The sequence below is a fragment of the Rosa chinensis genome, chromosome 3 (assembly GCF_002994745.2).
Source record: "Rosa chinensis cultivar Old Blush chromosome 3, RchiOBHm-V2, whole genome shotgun sequence".
Taxonomy (NCBI): Eukaryota; Viridiplantae; Streptophyta; class Magnoliopsida; order Rosales; family Rosaceae; genus Rosa; species Rosa chinensis.
Window position 1 is genome coordinate 38,486,663 of NC_037090.1, and position 22,139 is coordinate 38,508,801.

The 22,139-nt window shown below is 37.7% G+C and overlaps 4 protein-coding genes and 1 long non-coding RNA gene across 7 annotated transcripts; 4 read left to right on the forward strand and 1 right to left on the reverse strand.

Moving 5' to 3' along the window:
• Positions 1 to 208: 208 nt before the first annotated feature.
• Positions 209 to 5,387, forward strand: LOC112192145 (centromere protein V). Of its 2 annotated transcripts, none has more exons than XM_024331733.2 (2): positions 209 to 465; positions 4,559 to 5,387. In XM_024331733.2, exon 2 carries the CDS (start codon positions 4,616 to 4,618, stop codon positions 5,033 to 5,035), a length of 420 nt encoding a protein of 139 aa, XP_024187501.1. In that variant the 5' UTR covers positions 209 to 465; positions 4,559 to 4,615; the 3' UTR covers positions 5,036 to 5,387. The 2 variants fall into 2 exon arrangements, with proteins under 2 accessions (XP_024187501.1, XP_024187499.1); XM_024331731.2 differs by having other exon boundaries at positions 214 to 388.
• A 344-nt stretch (positions 5,388 to 5,731) lies between these two features.
• LOC112192142 (microsomal glutathione S-transferase 3) lies at positions 5,732 to 6,813 on the forward strand. Its single transcript, XM_024331729.2, has 2 exons — positions 5,732 to 6,236; positions 6,467 to 6,813. Exons 1-2 carry the CDS (start codon positions 5,866 to 5,868, stop codon positions 6,543 to 6,545), a joined length of 450 nt encoding a protein of 149 aa, XP_024187497.1. The 5' UTR covers positions 5,732 to 5,865; the 3' UTR covers positions 6,546 to 6,813.
• A 1,630-nt stretch (positions 6,814 to 8,443) lies between these two features.
• LOC112192151 lies at positions 8,444 to 9,225 on the reverse strand. The gene is made up of 2 exons (XR_002933393.2): positions 9,088 to 9,225; positions 8,444 to 8,943 (listed from the first exon to the last, which is right to left on the reverse strand). It is a non-coding gene; the product is annotated as an uncharacterized LOC112192151 (long non-coding RNA).
• Positions 9,226 to 10,159: 934 nt separating this feature from the next.
• On the forward strand, positions 10,160 to 15,121 carry LOC112192146 (centromere protein V-like). 2 transcript variants are annotated; one of them, XM_040516392.1, is made up of 2 exons: positions 10,160 to 10,310; positions 14,394 to 15,121. In XM_040516392.1, the coding sequence occupies exon 2, from the start codon at positions 14,451 to 14,453 to the stop codon at positions 14,868 to 14,870; it is 420 nt and encodes a 139-aa protein (XP_040372326.1). In that variant the 5' UTR covers positions 10,160 to 10,310; positions 14,394 to 14,450; the 3' UTR covers positions 14,871 to 15,121. The 2 variants fall into 2 exon arrangements, with proteins under 2 accessions (XP_040372326.1, XP_040372325.1); XM_040516391.1 differs by having other exon boundaries at positions 10,193 to 10,348.
• Positions 15,122 to 16,800: 1,679 nt separating this feature from the next.
• Positions 16,801 to 17,839, forward strand: LOC112192144 (microsomal glutathione S-transferase 3). Its single transcript, XM_024331730.2, has 2 exons — positions 16,801 to 17,299; positions 17,546 to 17,839. The coding sequence occupies exons 1-2, from the start codon at positions 16,929 to 16,931 to the stop codon at positions 17,622 to 17,624; spliced, it is 450 nt and encodes a 149-aa protein (XP_024187498.1). The 5' UTR covers positions 16,801 to 16,928; the 3' UTR covers positions 17,625 to 17,839.
• The last annotated feature ends 4,300 nt before the right edge of the window (positions 17,840 to 22,139 follow it).

The window sequence follows — 22,139 nt, forward strand, 5'->3', positions numbered from 1 at the left end:
GTTTGATTAGATTTCGACAATTTTTTGTTGGTTTTAATTTTTTTTATTAAATAAATAACTCGTATGTAATGTAATAATTAATTTTTTTATGGATCGAACTCACGTAACAAAAAAAAATTAATTTTTTTATGAATCAAACTCACGTAACAAAAAAAATAGACCCAATGATACTGAACTCGTCGTTTACAATTTGATTGGCAGCAGTTTTGGGCTTCAAAAAGACCACCACATACTGGTAGTATTATAATGTTGCGGAGCAGCTCCGTGTCGCACTCTGGCTCCACTTTCTAAGATGAGTAGGAAGTGGAGTTGGGGGGTCAAAAAGGAAAACGTAAAGAAGAAAGTGGAGTTGGGGGAGTTCATCTTCATCTCGCAATCTCTCACTTTGGTAATCTTTCAATTCCAATTTCAGATTCGCAAATTCCTTTTCTGCAGTCAATTCTTTTGCTAAAATCTGGCATCTGGGTAATTCTATTCATTTGCCTTGTGTGTGTGATTTGCTTTTTAGCTCCAAATGCAGTTCTTAGTTAACTTGTTGTTCTTGGGGTTTCTTCTTTGCTTTACTTTTCTGACTTGGACTTGTTCTGATTGGATACCTTGTGCATTTCCTTTTTAAGTTTTCCTCTGTGTCTTATCAAAGAAGAAAAGCGTAGACCTTTATATGTTGGGAGTAGTGAGATTTTAGGAAGAATTTCGGTTGAGGATGTATAGATTATCAAAGGTTCCATAACACTACTATTGGAAATACTGCTACACCAAGCAGTATGTATACCAGTGAGTTGGAATTCTGGTTTTAGAACAATTTTTAAACGATGGAGGCAGGCCAAGTAGAATTCATCATGTTTGTCTTCGAGATGCAAATCTAACCGTCGTTAGAAAGAGTCGGTTTGGTGGCTCTGAGAATGGATGAGAAATGGAAGCTGTAAGCTTCTGGTGCTTTTCTTGCAAGTTCCTTCGCAAATTTCTGATTGATGATAGACTGGACTCAATTTTTCTCCGGCAAGGCTTACCTGGAAACATAAAGTTCCAGCCAAGGTCAAGGTTTCACGCTGGTGGGTCCACTCATGGGAGGATCAATATTTGCGATATGTTTCAATGTAGGAGGTCAAACTGTTGCTTTTGTCCTCAAGGTGTGCCATATGCAAATTTGAGGGACAGAGTATCAATCATGTTTTTGTGCATTGTAAAGTTGCTTCCCTATTTTTTGGCAGAAATAGTTTAGGGAGGCTGGAATGTATCGGGAGACCACACTCCCTGCTCTTTTTGTCTAACCTTTTTGCATTTGGTAAGAAGGGAAGAAGGCGAAAGTTATTTGGTGTTGCAGTGTGTTGGTTGTAATTTGTGTGCTCTGGATGGAAAGAAATAGAAGATTACACTGGTGCAATGGTCGAGGAACTTTAGGTGAGAGTAAGATTCAGGTCAGCTCAGTGGGCTTTTGTTTCAGTAGCCTTCTGATTTCCATGACTTTCAGAAACTATAACTTCTCTTATATTGTGCTAGATTGGCCAGGCAGCAATAGTATAGGTTACTGTTTTACATAGGCTGGTTTCCATTTACCGCTGCTGTTAAAAATTTATGAATTTTCTGCTGTTTGTCTCTATGGTTGGCTTTCTGTCCACTTTTAATCTGACATTTCATTTGATCAATAAAAGTTATTACTTTTCAAGGGAAACTAAAATATTCCCCTCCATTTTGCTTCCTGATATTAGCATCAGTCATTAGGGAAAGCATAGTTTATCAATTATTTTGTCTTTTTCGAGAGACATTGTGACACTCTACGCCTATAAGACTGAGTATTTATGTATAGTTTAGTTTCATGTGTATTCTATTCTATGTTTGTGTTCTTATTTTTATTTCCCTACTGGGTCTTCCAAACAAGGTTTAGCATCACTGTTTGGTAGACTGGATTTTTTAGTTAACCAAAACCTTCCTCTTCCTCTTCATCTTCTAATTTTCTTTCTTCCTGTTTTCTATTGTATGTCCCTCTTTTGAGTTTTGTGTATGTGGTTGGTTGAATTTCCAACATCCAATTGGCTGGCTCAAGTGGATGGAGTAATTGGCTGTTGGTTTCAAGGTAGAGTGCAATCGCATGGACTTTGTCAATGGTGAATTTTGTCTTTAGGTTCGTATGTTATTTGGGTGATATCTGTAGGGTGTGCTTCATTATATAAATTAAACCAGTCAGCACCAGATTCAAGAAAGCATGGACATGCTTCCACATATTAGGAAGTTTATAGTTTGAAATGAGCATCAATCAATTTAATGCAAGGCCCTGGAATAACTTGGAAATCACATGTAAGTTGGTTTTGGTGACTGCAGACTTCTCAGGTTTACGGTTTGTTCAAATTTCAATAGAAGCCTGATAGATCATTCTGGAGTGTTCATTGAGACTATCAAACAGATAGGTGATTAGCAATGTGTAGGATCTCAGACTCAAACTTAGGATTAGAGATAAAAGAAACAATTGCTAAACATTTCAGAAAGAAGATCACCACCAAAAGAAGATATTGCAGGGGCCTTACATTAAATTGAGGAAAATTCTAGGGGTTTCATTCTAGGCGTTTCAGTCACCTAAGTTTCCCGTTGCTGGAAAGTTGGAGACTAGAAATTTTCTCTTAGCAAATGGTTCTCATCAGTTCATATGCCTTCAAGCACTTGTATGTATTTATGTACATGACCAGATAATCTCCCTTTAGACTAGCATTAAAAGTTCCCAACTACAAAGAAGAAATTCCAACTTTTTAAAATGTACATTAGTTGCATGAATAACCAAATAATGATTAATTGACATAATTAACAGTTTGGGCATGTTAGGAATTGTCCTGGGAGATGTATTTTTGTAATGCTAGTTTTCTTTTGTTTAGTCAAACCCAGTAGAAGTCCAGCCTCCAGAGTAGATTTCATCATATCTTCTGTGAACATAATTAGTTTAAGTCTCGCAGCTAAATTCTTAGATACAAACACACAGAGCCTTGTCCACGCAGAATAATTGTCATGTTCTTAAACTTCAACCAAAATATTATATCTTTAATACACGTATGGTACAATTGTGGTTTGATGGTTTTAAGCTCATTTTTAATGCGTTCCCCTCCATTTGCCTTGTTTCTTTTTAGGACCTAACATTAGGAGAAATCATTATTGGAAAGCATGGTAAGTAGATATTTACTTCTTTTTTTAGCTACATTATAACAGTCAGTATTGATGGACACAAGATGTTTTATGTACATCTGTTCCCTTGATATTCATCTTTCCTTGGAGGTGGTTTTGTTTTCATTTCATTATCAAGTGATCTCCATAAACATCACTAGTGTGCTAGAGTTTGGATAGTTAAACTACAATATCGTCCTGCACACCTAGGAAGCTAGATCACTTTCTAGCCCCTACCACATTTCCTATGACAAAGTCACTGCTGCTTGTTCATCTCAGGTCAGGGACGAACAACTAGTTCATTCAAAATTTGTGGTGAGAAGGTGAAGTAAAGCTTAGCTTGGCCCTTTTGTTTTTCCTTACTAAATTTGTGGCTTTTTTTTTTGTTGTTTGCTAAATTCTGCCCGCTGATTTCAATTTGCAATGATGCTCCAATTATTTTTCCTCTAATTCCTTAATGAGAAAAGAAGAAGAGTGGAGAGAATGAGGACGCGAGGGGGGGAAGGGTAGGATTAGTTGTGGGAAATGGTTCAGTTCTGGGTAGCCGTTCTTTAGCCATAGAGGTCTGGAAATTATTCTTTACAATTTTTCTTCCGGTGTAAGACAGTTTGGGCATGGTAGGAGTAGTCATGGGAGCTGTAACTTTGTAATGATTGTTTTCTTCAAAACCCATTACAAGTTCAGAGTAGGATTCACCATATCCTCGTTATGATGTCAACTAATTAGTTTGAACTCTTGCTTGTAGCTGAGTTCTTAGGTATGAACACTGCATCTTATATATGCAAAGTAATTGTTTTATAAGTTGGATTTCCTGTTGTACCTTTCATGTAGAATTTCTTCTCCACCATGCTGAAGGAATAAAATAAGAGCCATGTGTCCTGTTCTTGTTGTCTATAGAAGATTCTTGATTGGATGTGAGATACATGCATTCATCCTGGACCCAGGCTTTCACAATTTGAGTGACCTCATTTAGAGAAACTTGTAGTACGGTTAGTTTTCAATAATAATAGTGCAGATCTTTGTATTCTATAATCTCTGCGCTTAGGTTTTTGGATATATTTCTTTTTGTATGCAACTATGCATATTTCAAATTACTCATTTACTAAGTGAAGAATAGGGTAATTTGTTTAACTTCCTGTGGTCTGTCATAGCAATATTATATCTCAAAGTATTACAGCTATCTATAGGTGCTATTGCCTCAACGCATGTATATTATCTCCGTTGGTTGGCTAGAAAGGTGTAGTATTGTGTTTTGTTTATCTGTTATGGATCCATTTTATCACTTTTATGTATTCAGTATCAACAGTCTTCTGTTTCTGAATGAACATGGAGGATACTAAGGAAATTGCAAATACAGATCTAGATTCCATTCGAAGCAAAGTCTTATGCTATGCTGCTTATTTATTCACAGGGGAAGCAAACTGCATATTGTGTGCATTAGCACAGTTGAAGAATTATAATCATAAGCATGGAGTCTGAGATGACAGTACATGATGGTGGGTGCCACTGCAAGAATGTAAGATGGCGAGTGCAAGCGCCTACTAAGGTTGTGGTTTGGAGTTGCAACTGTTCGAATTGCTCTATGAGGGGTAACACACATTTCATTGTCCCTTCTGAAAGATTTGAACTCTTGGGTAATTCTGAACAGTTTCTCACAACTTATAGCTTTGGTTCTCACACGGCAAAGCATACATTCTGTAAGGTCTGTGGGATAACTTCGTTTTATTATCCACGCTCAAACCCTGATGGGGTTGCCGTCACATATAGGTGTGTTGATCCTGGAACACTAACCTATGTTGAGGTCAAGTATTTTGATGGCCAAAATTGGGAAAACTCCTACAACCAGTCGAACATTGCTTCGCAGTCAAAGGTAGACTCTGGAAACTAAAGTGCTGAAGAATGATGCATGTTGAAATCTTTTCATTTCAACGAAAAATATTGTCAGCAAACAGGAATAAAACTTGTATATATTGCTTGGAGTTTAAAGGTTGAAGTACATCGTCTTGTCGTTTGTAACTGATTAGAGATCGAGAAAGGGGGGCCTTTGAGAAATTAATAATCTTCATCCCGAATGTATGATGATTCCTATGCAACAGTAGTGCTTTTCCTGTTGTTTCCTTCTTTTGTTCCTTATGTTTTTGTTACTTTCCCTTTGGGCTTTGACCTTGTAGCAGTGACAATGCAGAAGCTTTGGATACTGTTAGTTATTTTTTTGGTAATTAGTCAGCAAATGCTCTCAACCACTAGAGTTGGTTCTTTTCATATTACTGTTTCCCAGATTGTTGACTCAGCTCACGGTTTTTGAAGCATATTGCATTCCTTTGCACTGAAATAAAAGAAAAATAAAAATGATGAGGTATGGGGTGAGCAAAATTGCCCCTTTCATCAATTTGGTCAATGGTTTTCCATGTGTGCAACTGAGATTCTATTGAAATTACAACTTATAAACTATCATTTCATTCATTTGTCCCAACCCTGAAGGTTCTGGAATACTTGGAGAGCCGGTAACATTAAAAACAAGAAGACAAAATGGAAGCCTAATCTAATGCACCAACTCGCACATCCTTATTATTAATCCATTGAAAATGTACCAAACTGCCTTGTAGAAAAAGTCGGAAACTTGGTATAAAGATCAGAACCACGTGAAGAGGTCCATCCATATCTTCACTCACTTCTTCAACTCTCATCTCAATTCATAAGCTTTTACAGAGATCTTCAATGGGTTCTTCTTCAGTTGTGGAATTGCTTCCTAAAGATTACGGGTATGTGGTTCTGGTGGCTGTCCTCTACAGCTTTCTGAATTTCTTCATGGCGGCCAAAGTGGGCAAGGCCAGGAAGAAGTACAAGGTGTTTTACCCGACCATGTATGCATCGGAGTCCGACAACAAAGACGCCAAGGTGTTCAACTGTGTTCAGAGAGGTCACCAGAACTCCCTTGAAATGATGCCTTTGTTCTTTGTCTTCCTCCTTTTGGGTGGTCTCAGGCATCCTTGCATCTCCGCCGCCCTCGGATTGCTCTACACCGTTTCTCGCTATTTCTATTTCAAAGGCTACTCCACCGGCGACCCCCAAAAGCGTCTCCCTATCGGGTTTGTTTCTTTTCTCCCCTTTTTTAATGGATCTTGTGTTGTACCTACATTTTGTTAAAGATGACTTACTGGGTTCATAGGTAGACTAGCTCAATGCAAATGTAATCGAGCTAGTGTATTAATGTATGGTGTCACAGGATCAACATAGTTGCATGTGACACCATTTTACATTTAGGATGTATGTCAATGCACTATGAATTTTTGATTGACAGTTTATTTGGAAATTACAGGAGGTACGGGTTCTTGGCTTTGATGGGGCTTATGGTGTGCACAATTTCCTTCGGGGCCACTCTTCTTCTGCGAGCATAAACTAAACCATCATGATCGTGAGGGGGCTTTGTCTAGCATCTATCTCGTATTTGGTGTCACATTTAATAAGAAAAGTGCAGGAGATAGAGAAGAGTGTGTCTAGTCTCTAGTGACTGTATTTTGTAGGCTTTCATGTCTGTACTAGTTGGAGTTATCAGTTATGTGAATTACACTTGCTATTAGCAATCAAACTACTTCTGCTGTTTGTTCCCATTTGTTAGAGTTACTATATAAATCAAAGGACTAACCCAAAGTTTTTAGGTTTGTATCTATTTGCCTATTTGGGGGATGAAACGAAAGGCAATTTTCAATTAGATTTCTCAATAGTATTAGTAAGCTATTGCCCTTGCAAATCCAAACAGGATGATTCAAAATAGGCCTAGTGCATCTTTCTTGAAACCTCGGACTACCAAGTGGATCTTTCTTTGTTTATTTCATTCGCAAGATGAAAGTTGGTGTCTTCCTTGTTTGCTTCGTTTGGAAGATGAAATTGAGCAAGGGAAAAGGGCAAGTACAAAACAGGCGATACTTGCAAACAAGAAGAGAACCAATTTTAGATATTTGAATACCCCCATTCGAATTCATCTAAGGGGGTGAAGTTGGCACCCGTTTTTAGAAACCGTACTTCATCTCCGTGCACGTATTCATTGAAAAATTACTAATGGAGGACTGTGGTTTGTAAAAAGTTGGCCGTTTATTTGTATTTTCACTACTGATTTCCAACTAAATGCTTCTTGGTTCTGTTCTTGTGATGCATTGTAGAAGTATAATTCGAGTCTGCAATTTGTCAACAACCTGAATTTTTCTTTCTTTGAGCTAGAAAACATACATACTTAGGGGGGTGTATTGTATTTGGATTTGTGTAGACTTTTTTTAAATGACAAACTTTTTGAAAAGTCCACAGACTCTTTGACTTCTACAGATTTCCTAGCATGTACAAAATATAAACAAAAACATCCCAAACACAAAACAAGATAATAACTCGTTGTCTCTTCAATACTCAAGTATCTTCTAATAGATATTAACTCAAATGAATGATCGTTAGTCTGTCTAGCGAGTTTGTTCTCATTCTTAATCTCCCAACAACATAAATATGCAATATAGATCACTTGACATTGATGGTTAATTATTCTCATCAATTTTGTTTTCGCCCATTAACATATATTGTAGCAAATATTGGTCAATGTCTTGATCTATAATCAATCAATTGAAATTCAATTGTTCAACCTTTCTTTGAACCATAATATAAATTCAAATTAATGAGAATAATTAATTAATAAGATAAAATTTAGTATGCCATAGCAACACTATTCAAGGTCTTAGGGGTAGACCACAATATTTGGGTTTTAGGGTTTCATAAATCATTTTTATTGCTATTAGGGTTCGAAGTATCACAATTGAAAAAAAAAAAAAAAAATATATATATATATATATATATATATCACATTCAAGAACTACAATAAACATGTTGGGTATCAAAAAACGTTGATATCATAAAAGATTAGAGAAAAAACAAAAAAATTAAGAAAGAGAGATGATGAAGGACCAACTTCTTCGTGCGTAGAAAGAAGAACTTTGATAGACTTTTTTTTTTTTTTTTTTTTTTTTTTTTAAGAGGAAACTTTGATAGACTTTTTCAAATCTTTGGTCTAGAGGCTGGAAAATTATTGAAGTTTGGTATGTATAGTTAACACTACAAAGTCCATGATTATCCATGATTTTCTAATTCCATAAGTATGAATGATATTTTGAATACCTCTGTACTTTTATTCATTTTTAAAAATCCTAATTGAATACCCCCTAGATTTTGGTGGAATTCATGAAGTCTTTAAAAATCCTAATTGAATAACTCAAGACTTTCATAGATTGTTAAAAGTCTATATTGAATACACCCAGACTTTTAAATTCCATAGATTTCTTTAAAAGTTTCACTAATTCCATATACAATACACCCCCCTTAGAGAAGCCTCTAGGGCTGCAAAATCCAAGAAATCAAAACTAAAAGCAGGAAGCACACTTGGCGGTCAACAAACTGAATTGAACTTAAAGTCAAAATATAACGAAAAACTAGAGACAAACATATAGTGTTACCCATTTGCCCCAAATCTGAATAAATTGTTATCTTTCCATCAAAAACACCTACCCAATTACCCATCACTCTTCTCTTGCTTAATTTGCAATGGAGAAATATGGGTATGACCATGATGGGGTTTTCAGGTCACTCAAACCACCTCTGGTATTACCCAGAGACCCAAATCTCACCATGGTCTCTTTCCTCTTTAGAAACTATTCTTCTTATCCATACAAACTTGCCCTCATTGATGCTGGGTCCTCTGAAACCATGTCCTTCTCCCATCTCAAGTCCATGGTCATCAAGATTGCACATGGCTTAGTCCATCTGAGTAAGTGTAACATGAACGAATCGGGAAAGCAAAATATTATCAAGTGAAAACAGATAAAAAGTTATTATATTGAACGTTTGTTATCAACTTAACTAGCCCTAATAGCTGTCAATGATATATTGGTGAATTGAGAAATATACCTTTGGTAAATCATCGATTCTATTGATAGCACCATTTTCCTCCTCTTCTGGGCCTTCAGTAGCCTCACACACCATTGCCATCCTCTCTATGAAGAAGGAACCTAACTATAGTATTGAGCAAACTTTTGCAGATGATAATTCTATTAGATTTGGGTCTTTTTATAATAGAGGTAGAGGGTAATGGTTTTCATAAAACAACGGCTTGGCTGGTGGTATTGGGCTGGTAGGTCAAAACTAATATGTTTTCTTCCTAAGAAGCATAAGCAATTGGCCTGGTGATGCATGCATGCGCTAACATAATTATCACCTCTCATATTTACCTTCTCGAAGAAACTGAACTCAATAATTCTCTTATAATATTAAACACAAGAAATCTCGATAAATCGTTTATACTCAAATATTAAACTCATGAAATCTCAATAATTATCATCCCCATTTTTCAAACCGTAACTTTGACTTTATATAAACTTCCTGAAATAGTAACTTTGACTTTTCAAACTGTAACTTCTTCATGCGAACTCCGATTTTCTTGTACCGTGTGTCCACGAACTCTGTTTAACGCCCTCTACAACTTTCCAGAAGAAAGTATCCTTGAATACTGAGCGGAAGAAAAAGTCAACTAAAAGTCAAAATTAAGGTAAGAAGTGAAACTTCTATTCGTTTGCTGTCCAAATGACTAGTAAACTGGTAAATTTGGGTACGTGGGTGTAATACAGAGCGACATGGAAACTAAGGTCTTCACTTAATTTTCAATTGAGAACAAACATAGATTGTATGTTTTTGTGATAATGACTTAAGACTACTAAGAAAGCATAGCAAAATCTGAATGAGAAATGATCCCATTTGATAGCTTGATCTGCATTTATTGCTATTGTCCAAAGAGGAGAAATTTTCAGTATCGTAGTAAAACTACGTCGTAATAGTTACGTATTTTGATACAGAAATCAAAATGCAATGCATATATGTCATGGTGAGCTGTGGACTGTGGTCTGTTCGCTATCTCAAATTAGCGCTATAATAAAGGTTTTAATTTGATGGGGTGCAGTTTTGGGCTTCAAAAAGACCACCGCATAATGGTAGTATTATATTATATAAGTCGCGGAGTAGCACTGTAGCAGAGCGTAGCAATTTGGAACTTGGAAGGCATAATTTTCAAAGATGAATAGGGGGGAGTGGAGTTGGGGGGGTCAAAAAGGAAAACGCAAAGAAGAAAGTGGAGTTGGGTGAGTCCATCATCTTCATCTCGCAATCTCTCACTTTGGTAATCTTTCAATTCCAATTTCAGATTCGCAAATTCCTTTTCTGCAGTTAATTCTTTTGCTAAAATCTGGGTAATTCTATTTGTTTGCCTTGTGTGACTTGCTTTTTAGCTCCAAATGCAGCTATTAGTTAACTACTTCTTTTGCTCGGGGGCTTTACTTTTCTGTCTTGGACTTGTTCTGATTGGATATCTTGTGCATTTCATTTCCTGTTTAAGTTTTCCTCTGTGTCTTATCAAAGAAGAAAAGTGTAGACCTGTATATGTTGGGAGTAGTGAGATTTTAGGAAGAATTTTGGTTCTGGATAAACCTTCGAATTGAGCTTTCTCAACACTATTTAGATTATCAAAGTTTCCATAACATTACAATTGGAAATACTGCTACACCAAGCAGTATGTATCCCAGTGAGTTGGAATTCTGGTTTTAGAACAATTTTATACGATGAAGAGGCAAGCATCATGTTTGTCTTCGAGATGCAAATCTAACCGTCGTTAGAAAGAGTCAGTTTGGTGGCTTTGAGAATGGATGAGAAATGGACGCTGTAAGCTTCTGGTGCTTTTCTTGCAAGTCCTTTCGCAAATTTCTCATTGATGATAGACTGGAACAAAAAATTTCTCTGGCAAGTCTTACCTGGAAACATAAAGTTCCAGCCAAGGTCAAGGTTTCACGCTGGTATGGGAGTATGAATATTTGCGATATGTTTCAATGTAGGAGGTCAAACTGTTGCTTCTGTCCTGAAGGTGTGCCATATTCAAATTTGAGGGACAGAGTATTAGTCATATTTTTGAAGTTGCTTCTGTTTTTTGGCAGAAATAGTTTAGGGAGGCTGGAATGTATCGGGAGACCACACTCCCTGCTCGTTTTTGCTAACCTTTTTGCATTTGGTAAGACGGGAAGAAGGCGAAAGTTAATTGGCGTTGCAGTGCGTTGGTTGTAATTTGTTTGCTCTGGATGGAAAGAGATAGAAGATTACACAGGTGCAGTGGTAGAGGAACTTTAGGAGAGAGTAAGATTCTGGTCAGCTCAATGGGCTTTTGTTTCAGCAGCCTTCTGATTCCATGACTTTCGAAAACTATAGCTTCTCCTATATTGTGCTAGATTGGCCAGGAGCAATATAATAGGTTACTGTTTTTTGTAGGCTCGTTTCCATTTACTGCTGCTGTTGAAATTTTTTTAATTTTCTGCCGTTTGTCTCTATTTTCGACTTTCTGTCCACTTTTAATCTGACATTTCATTTCATAATAAAAGTTGTTACTTTTCAAGGGAAAATAAAATATTCCCCTCCATTTTGCTTCCTGATATTAGCATCAGTCGTTAGGGAAAAGCATATTTTATCAATTATTTTGTCTTTTTCAAGAGACATTGTGACACTCTACGCCTATAAGACTGAGTATTTATGTATAGTTTAGTTTCATGTGTATTCTATTCTATGTTTGTGTTCTTATTTTTATTTCCCTACTGGGTCTTCCAAACAAGGTTTAGCATCGCTGTTTGGTAGACTGGATTTTTTAGTTAACCAAAACCTTCCTCTTCATCTTCTAATTTTCTTTCTTCCTGTTTTCTATTGTATGTCCCTCTTTTGAGTTTTGTGTATGTGGTTGGTTGAATTTCCAACATCCAATTGGCTGGCTCAAGTGGATGGGGTAATTGGCTGTTGGTTTCAAGGTAGAGTGCAATCACATGGACTTTGTCAATGGTGAATTTTGTCTTTAGGTTCGTATGTTATTTGGGTGATATCTGTAGGGTGTGCTTCATTATATAAATTAAACCAGTCAGCACCAGATTCAAGAAAGCATGGACACGCTTCCACATATTAGGAAGTTTATAGTTTGAAATGAGCATCAATCAATTTAATGCAAGGCCCTGCAATAACTTGGAAATCACATGTAAGTTGGTTTTGGTGACTGCAGACTTCTCAGGTTTACGGTTTGTTCAAATTTCAATAGAAGCCTGATAGATCATTGTGGAGTGTTCATTGAGACTATCAAACAGATAGGTGATTAGCAATGTGTTTGATCTCAGACTCAAACTTAGGATTAGAGATAAAAGAAACAATTGCTAAACATTTCAGAAAGAAGATCACCACCAAAGGAAGGGGCCTTATATTAAATTGAGGAAAATTCTAGGGGCTTCATTCTAGGCGTTTCAGTCACCTAAGTTTCCCGTTGCTGGAAAGTTTGAGACTAGAAATTACTCTTAGCAAATGGTTCTCATCAGTTCATATGCCTTCAAGCACTTATATGTATTTATATACATGACCAGATAATCTCCCTTTAGACTAGCATTAAAAGTTCTCAACTACAAAGAAGAAATTCCAACTTTTTAAAATGTACATTAGTTGCATGAATAACCGAATAATGATTAATTGACATAATTAACAGTTTGGGCATGTTAGGTATTGTCCTGGGAGATGTATTTTTGTAATGCTAGTTTTCTTCTGTTTAGTCAAACCCAGTGGAAGTCCAGCCTCCAGAGTAGATTTCATCATATCCTCTGTCAACATAATTAGTTTAAGTCTCGCAGCTAAATTCTTAGATATAAACACACCGAGCCTTGTCCACGCAGAATAATTGTCAAGTTCCTAAACTTCAACCAAAATATTATATCTTTAATACACGTATGGTACAATTGTGGTTTGATGGTTTTAAGCTCATTTTTAATGCGTTCCCCTCCATTTGCCTTGTTTCTTTTTAGGACCTGACATTAGGAGAAATCATTATTGGAAAGCATGGTAAGTAGATATTTACTTCTTTTTTCAGCTACATTATAACAGTCAGTATTGATGGACATAAGATGTTTTATGTACATCTGTTCCCTTGATATTCATCTTTCATTTCATTATCAAGTGATCTCCATAAACATCACTAGTGTTGCTAGAGTTTGGATAGTTAAACTACAATATCGTCCAGCACACCTAGGAAGCTAGATCACTTTCCAGCCCCTACCCCATTTCCTATGACAAAGTCACTGTTGCTTGTTCATCTCAGGTCAGGGACGAACAACTAGTTCATTGAAAATTTGTGTTGAGAAGGTAAAGTAAAGCTTAGTTTGGCCCTTTTGTTTTTCCTTACTAAATTTGTGGTTCATTGAAAATTTGTGGCTTTTTAAATTTATTTATTTATTTATTGTTTGCTAAATTCTGGCCACTGATTTCAATTTGTGGGAAATGGTTCAGTTCTGGGAAGCTGTTCCTTAGCCATAGAGGTCTGGAAATTATTCTTTACAATTTTTCTTCCGGTATAAGACAGTTTGGTCATGGTAGGAGTAGTCATGGGAGCTGTAACTTTGTAATGATTGTTTTCTTCAAAACCCATTACAAGTCCAGAGTAGGATTCACCATATCCTCGTTATGCTGTCAACTAATTAGTTTGAACGCTTGCTTGTAGCTGAGTTCTTAGGCATGAACACTGCATCTTATATATGCAAAGTAATAGTTTTATAAGTTGGATTTCCTGTTGTACCTTTCATGTAGAATTTCTTCTCCACCATGCTGAAGGAATAAAATAAGAACCCTGTCCTGTTCTTGTTATCTATAGAAGTTTCTTGATTGGATGTTAGATACATGCATTCTTCCTGGACCCAGGCTTTCACAATTTTGAGTGACCTCATTTAGAGAAACTTGTAGTATGGTTAGTTTTCAATAGTAATAGTGCAGATCTTTGTATTCTATAATCTTTGCGCCAAGGTTTTTGGATATATTTCTTTTTGTATGCAACTATGCATATTTCGAATTACTCATTTACTAAGTGAAGAATAGGGTAATTTGTTTAACTTCCTGTGGCCTGTCATTGCAATATTATATCTCAAAGTTCTACAGCTATCTATAGGTACTATTGCCTCAAAGCATGTGTATTATCTCCATTGGCTAGAAAGGTGTAGTATCATGTTTTGTTTATCTGTTGTGGATCCATTTTATTACTTTTATGTATTCAGTATCAACAGTCTTCTGTTTCTGAATGGAAATGGAGGATACTAAGGAAATGGCAAATACAGATCTAGATTCCATTCAAAGCAAACTCTTATGCTATGCTGCTTATTTATTGACAGGGGAAGCAAACTGCATATTGTGTGTATTAGCACAGTTGGAGAATTATAATCATAAGCATGGAGTCTGAGATGACAGTACATGATGGTGGGTGCCACTGCAAGAATGTAAGATGGCGAGTGCAAGCGCCTACTAAGGTTGTGGCTTGGAGTTGCAACTGTTCGATTTGCTCTATGAGGGGTAACACGAATTTCGTTGTCCCTTCTGAAAGATTTGAACTCTTGGGTAATTCTGAACAGTTTCTCACAACTTATAGCTTTGGTTCTCACACGGCAAAGCATACTTTCTGTAAGGTCTGTGGGATAACTTCGTTTTATTATCCACGCTCAAACCCTGATGGGGTTGCCATCATATATGGGTGTGTTGATCCTGGAACACTAACCTATGATGAGGTCAAGTATTTTGATGGCCAAAATTGGGAAAACTCCTACAACCAGTTGAACATTGCTTCGCAGTCAAAGGTAGACTCTGGAAACTAAAGGGTTGAAGAATGGTATATGTTGAAATCTTTTCATTTCAACAAATAATACTGTAAGCAAATAGGCAAAAAACTTGTATATATTGCTTGGAGTTTGCAGGCTGAAGTACATCATGGTCTTGGCCTTTGAGAAATTAATAATCTTCATCCGGAATGTATGATGATTCCTATGTAACAGTAGTGCTTTTCCTCTTGTTTCGTTTTGTTCTATTTGTTTTTGTTACTTTGCCTTTGGCCTTGCAGCGGTGACAATGCAGAAGCTTTGGATACTGTTAATCTGTATTTTTTTCATTGGTAATTAGTGGTCAAATGCTCTCAACCACTAGAGTTTGTTCTTTTCAAAATTACTGTTTCACCGTTTTTGAAGCAAATTGTAATCCTCTGCACTGAAATAAAAAAAAAATTAAAAAAAAAATGATGAGGTATGGGGTGAGCAAAATTGCCATTTTCATCAATTTGGTCAATGGTTTTCCATGTGTGCAAATGAAATTCTAATGAAATTTCAAAAAGTTTCATTTGTCCCAACCCTGAAGGTTCTGGATTACTTTTTTTTTTTTTTTTGAGGGGAATGAAAGACTAATTCATTGATTAAAAATCATTACAATCAGAGATTAATATAGCCTCCACATACGGAGGAAAATATGAAAAGAAATCTATTTGACAATCAACATTCTTAGCCTCCTGAGCCAAGACATGAGCCAAACCATTGGCCTGTCTTCCAACCTTGAGGACACGAGCTCCCAACGCCTCATGCAACAAAACTCGCAGATCTTCCAACAAAAAGCCGAGGTCCGACCAATCTAGTGCTGCAGATGCTAATCCGGACACCAAATCCAAACAATCAGTTTCCACAATCAAGGGGGTAAGATTATTCTCAATAGCCAACTGCACTCCTAGAACTAGAGCGAGCAGGAATACTTGGAGAACCGGTAACATTAAAAACAAGAAGGAAGATGGAAGCCTATAGATTTAGAATGAAGCACCAACTCACACATCCTTATTATTAATCCATTGAAATAGAGGTGGCAAACGGGCCGGCCAGGCTCGACCCGGCTAATTTTAAGCGGGCCTAGTCATGCTTCGTGCCGTGCTTGGGCCGACCCATTTATTATCGTGCCGGGCTCGTGCTGGCCCATTTACTTAAACATTAAGCCCGGTCCGGCCCATGTCCCGAGCCCATATCGTGTCTGGCCGTGCTCGTGCCGGGCTAATAAACGGGCCGTGCTCGTGCCTACCCACTATAAAGCACGATTTTAAAATTTTTAATTTGAATAAATAAAAATTAATTTTATTTAACTATTTAGAAAATTAAAATAAATTAAGTTCTACAATATTTTTCTTAATCTTACCTTTTTAAGATTAGTTTTCTAATATTTTTTATATTCCACTACAAGAAAGAAAGAAAGAAAAAAATAAGTCAAAATATATTGCTTGTAGTATTATTGTGAGATTAATCTTTATTAATATAATGAAGATTTAATATCATATTATTATTTCCTTCATTCTATAGTTGTATTATTATGAGATTAGAAAAAATACTTTATGTCAAAACAAGGATATAATGTTTTGTTTCACTATTTTGACAATGTAAATAAATAGCATTGGTGGAATTATCATGAGATTTTAAATAAAGAGGTCTAATATTCAAATCTCATCATTGTGGTTTTTAAATATTTTTAAAAACAAAATGAAATTTTTTGTTTGTAACTGACCAGCCCACAATATATCGTGCTCGGGCCCCTTACTAGCTCAGGCCGGGCCGGGCCAATGGGCCAATATTCCTAGGCCCAACCCGGTCCGTTATTCTAACGTACTCGGGTCGTGCCAGGCCACTAACGGGCTTGGGCCGTGCCGGGCCCCTTTTAAGCGTGCCGGACCCATGCCGTGCTCGTGCTTAGTGGCCCGTTTGCCACCTCTACATTGAAAATGAACAAAACTGCCTTGTAGAAAAAGTCGGAAACTTGGTATAAAGACCGGAACCGCTTGAAGAGGTCTATCCATATCTTCGCTCACTTCTTCAACTCTCATCTCAATTCATAAGCTTTTGCAGAGATCTTCAATGGGTTCTTCTTCAGTTGTGGAATTGCTTCCTAAAGATTACGGGTATGTGGTTCTGGCGGCTGTCCTCTACAGCTTTCTGAATTTCTTCATGGCGGCCCAAGTGGGTAAGGCCAGGAAGAAGTACAAGGTGTTTTACCCAACCATGTATGCATCGGAGTCCGACAACAAAGACGCCAAGGTGTTCAACTGTGTTCAGAGAGGTCACCAGAACTCCCTTGAAATGATGCCTTTGTTCTTTGTCTTCCTCCTTTTGGGTGGTCTCAGGCATCCTTGCATCTCCGCCGCCCTCGGATTGCTCTACGCCGTTTCTCGCTATTTCTATTTCAAAGGCTACTCCACCGGCGACCCCCAAAAGCGTCTCCCTATCGGGTTTGTTTCTTTTCTCCCCTTTTTTTATGGATCTTGTGTTGTACCTACATTTTGTTAAAGATGACTTACCGGGTTCATAGATAGACTAGTTCAATGCAAATATAATCGAGCTAGTCTACCAATGTATGGTGTCACAGCACATTGGTATCACAGCATCAACATAGTTGCATGTGACGCCATTTTACATTTAGGATGTATGTCAATGAACTATTAATTTTTGATTGACTGTTTGTTTGGAAATTACAGGGGGTACGGGTTCTTGGCTTTGATGGGGCTTATAGTGTGCACAATTTCCTTCGGGGTCACTCTTCTTCTGCGAGCATAAACTAAACCATCATGATCGTGAGGGGGCTTTGCCTGTGCTATCTATCTCGTATTTGGTGTCACAGTTAACAAGAAAAGTGCAGGAGATAGAGGAGTGTGTCTAGTCTCTAGTGTCTGTATTTTGTAGGATTTCATGTCTATGTACTAGTTGGAGTTATCAGTTATGTGAATTACATTTACTATTAGCAATCAAACTACTTCTGCTGTTTGTTCCCATTTGTTAGAGTTACTATATAAATCAGTGCATAATGATTCTCACGACAACTTTTCAAAGGACTAACCCAAAGTTTTTAGGTTTGTATCTATTTGCCTATTTTGGGGATGAAAACGAAGGGCAATTTTCAATTAGATTTCTCAATAGTATTAGTAAGCTATTGCCCTTGCAAATCCAAACAGGTTGATTCAAAATAGGCATAGTGCATCTTTCTTGAAAACTCGGACTACCAAGTGGATCTTTCTTTGTTTATTTCATTCGCAAGATGAAACCTGGCGTCTTCCTTGTTTGCTTCGTTTGGAAGATGAAATTGAGGCAGGGGAAAGGGCAAGTACAAAACCAAGGCCAAAACCTGCAAACAAGAAGAGAACCAATTCGAATTCATCTAAGTGAGGTGAAGTTGGCACCCGTTTTTAGAAACCGCACTTCATCTCCGTGCACATATTCATTGAAAAATTACTAATGGAGGGCTGTGGTTTGTAAAAAGTTGGATGTTTATTTGTACTTTCACTACTGATTTCCTACTACGAGAAGCATAATTCGAGTCTGCAATTTGTAAACAACCTGATTTTTTATTATTTTTTTTATTTTTTATCTTTGAGAAAACATAAATACTTAGAGAAAGGGGCTGCAAAATCCAAGAAATCGAAAATTAAAGCAGAAGCACACTTGCCGGCTAACAAACTGACTTGAACATGAGTTCTGGATATAAATAACAGTAGCATTTTTCTTAGGGTTTAAGGTAGTTCCACTAAAACTCTTGTGCTCCATACTATGAAATTACTTCAGAGATGACAGTGCTTGTGCCACATTGCGAGATATTCGATCCTCCAATCCAAATGAGCTGAGACATTATAGACCATTAGGAAGCGTTAGCAATATTTCGTGCAACTGAAACTTGAAGTACAAGAAATAAAATAAAATGCAAAATGCCAGTTATCATCCTCGGAAACACCTTAATACGCAATCATTCCTCACTCCGGTTAATGTACAGGATCAACCACCAATTTGGAGAGTCAAAGAGTGCTTAAGGTCAAGAAATTTGTATTGACAGAGAGTTTGAAACAGACCATAGAAATTATAAGGCATAGATGATGGTCTATATTTCTACACAGCTCAAGTTTACCATAAAATAGCCACACCCTCTAGTTAATTAATTACAGAATTTTTTTTACTTATATCAACAATAATGCATGCATCAATTACCCATCTGGAATGAGAAATCATCCCCGGTATTTGTAATGTCTATCAGATCAATACCCTTTCCTTGCATGAATGTAAAATTCATTTAAATAAAACTATAGATATAAATACATCATACCTGCCCATTTGCTTGTTGATCCAACTAAGCACCGGTCAGCTATATGCCCATTATCAATGACTTGTATATCACTCTTCTCTTGTTTAGGCTCCCAACCAGCAGATACAAATTTAGATGGAGGGCCCCAAAAGAGCATAGGATAATGGCTTACAGAGAAGTTATCACAGAGTTTGGTATTTATCTGTGCTGCCAAACAAGTTTAAGGATAGGGTCTAACAACCAAGCCATGTTTTTTGATAAAAACTTAATCAAACATAAAGGAAGTAGTAAGTGAATATGCTAATTCTGAAGACACTACTGACTGCTGTCAAACTCAGCACGATGACAAAATACTAGTCTAGAAAATTAACAGGATAAAGCTTAAGAATGTAGATTCAGGTTTAACATCAACCATCTCTTTTAATGAATTCAATATTCATATTACTAGATGCTCCACTAGAATCTATTTATTCTCTCTTAACCTGGAATTCTAAAAGCCGTTACAAACAGAACAGTATCAGTCATGTCTGCCACGACCCATCCTACAAAAAGGGTACCGCAGCCTTCACAAGTGATCATAAATAGGTAGAAAACTTAGTACTAAAAACAACTTATGGACAGCTCAAGACATACCAAGAGATAATGAGCCCGTAATACAAAAATCCTAGTTTGAACAGTGTACCACTGTGAAGTAGCAAATGAAACACTTAACTGGGGACAAGGTTAACTATAACATTCTATCAGTGAGTCAACAGTTGATTAGGCTCATGGGGCTCTGGCGAAACCCAAACCCTAGCCTCCAGCCATGGCGGCTGGTACCGGTCTCCCTTCTACGTCATCTGTGGATGACACTCAGCAGCCGATCTTGTGCGGCGACCACCCAACCTAGTCCTAGGTTGGCCATCATCTCTGGCCGGAAGGAAATAGGGGATGTCAGGGATTTGGATCTGTGCTCCAGTCTGATCAGACTCAACGGTGATTGGATGGACGAGTGGCAAGGCTAGGTTATACGCAGTCGGGATTGATCGGCGATTACAGGTTGGAGGCCAAGGGAAGAGTGGCCCTGTGTGGCGGACGTGTGACCTCTGGACCCGGATCAAACCGGTCACGTTCAGGTTGATGGCGGCGAGGGCGTTTGCATACCTACCCGTGGATGTGGCGGAGATCGCAGTTGTGCACCGTGCAGCGCTCCAGAATTTGGAGTATGCAGAGCACGCCGGTGGGGTGTCTACCTCGAGGATGGTGGTTGCATCTAATGCCCGGGTTGGCAGAGAAGTGGTCACGGCAGCGTCTGACGTACGTGGCAGAGGAGCGGCAAGTGAGGTGCCCAGAACATTTTGGGGGCCCAAAGGGTTTGGGTGGCTCAAATCAGGTTGGGTGCCCAAATCATTTTGGAAGCCCAAAAGGTTGTGGTGGCCCAAATCAATCTCAAGGCTGCAATCAGATGGGCTTGGAGTGTTTTTCTGTTGGATTGGGGCTCTTTGGCGGATCCTGCGATTTGACCCTATCTCTTCAGGGTTTCGTATTTGGGATCCTGGAGGAGGATTACCCAGTAGCTGGAGGTTCGATAACATGGCCAAGGAAAGCTTTTGGTTTTTCTGGTCTTCTTGCCTACTACTAGGAAGTTGGTCTTCTATTAATTTCATCTTAGTTTTCTCTAGTTGTACACCAATTGAGGTCTCTAGGCGACTAGGTCTACTTTTCAAAGAGAGGTTAGTAGTGAGGATTGATTTTTTTGTAGTCAGGCTCAATAAGTGCGCGCATTTGTTTACAGTGAGGGTCACTTGTCATTTGCTTGGTAGCTTGTGCCATATAGAACTGTTGGTATGAGACAGCTTGTGATGTATGTGCCTTCTGGCCATGGATAAGTTAATGAAGTTATCTATTTCTCAAAAAAAAAAAAAAAAACAGTTGATTAGGCTCACTTATAAAGAAAAATGTGTTTGGCTAGAATCTATGCAGGCGATCCCGGCGACGAGATTGTGACGGTGAGCAGGCTCAGAATTAGAAGAAGGCAGAGCGTAGAAGACATGAAATTGGATTTTGAGGTAAGCCCTTTTACTCTTCTAGTCTTCTCAAAGAGAGACTATAAGCTTGATCCTTCTCTAGCTTCTTCAATAAAAGTAGCAAATTTTAGAAGTGTATTTTTTTATTATAAATTATTTCTAATTTTAATATTTTTAGTAATTGGACCAAAATGTCTTTATTTTAACAGTGTGTAATGGGGTATTTAATGGTAATTATTAAAGTGAAAAATAAATTTAAATTTGAGTGGGTGAAGTGATATTTTAAAAAATAAAATAATTGTTGTAGAGAAACTGAAATTGAGAGAAATTCGCTGTGTATTCTCATTGATAATAGGGGCCTCTTTATATAGAGGATTACAATGCATAGAATCTCAATCATACAAGGAAAGTAATCTTACATCAATTAGGAATCTAGATCCTTCTAATCGAACCCTATTACCACTAGGTCAAGTAACCTAGAGTTTGGGCTAAACACAAATTAGGTTTTCCTTGAACACTCCCCCTTGTGTTGCCCAAACACGGTGCTTCTCTCGTTGCCTCATTAAAAACCTTGCCGAGTAATAAAAACCCAGTGGGACAAAAAATAACCTCGGTCGAAGGGGAAAAAGAGCACAACACACCCTTCACGATTCGAAACGAACATGTAGACATCTCCCCCTGATGTCTGCGCCTCCCCCTGACGACTATGATCATGGGAGTTCAGATAATCTCTCCAAGCCAATTCTTGCTACATGTTTCTCGAACGTGGATTTAGGCAATGACTTAGTAAACAAGTCTGCCGCATTGTCCTCAGATCTAACCTGGTTTACTTTCATCTTGAGGTACTTCTGTTGTTGCTGATTATAGAAGAATTTGGGCGATATATGCTTGGTGTTGTCGCCTTTGATGTAGCCTTGCTTCATTTGTTCAATGCAAGCAGCATTATCCTCATAAATGCTCGTTGGCTCATCTGTGGTAGACTTCAAACCACAATTG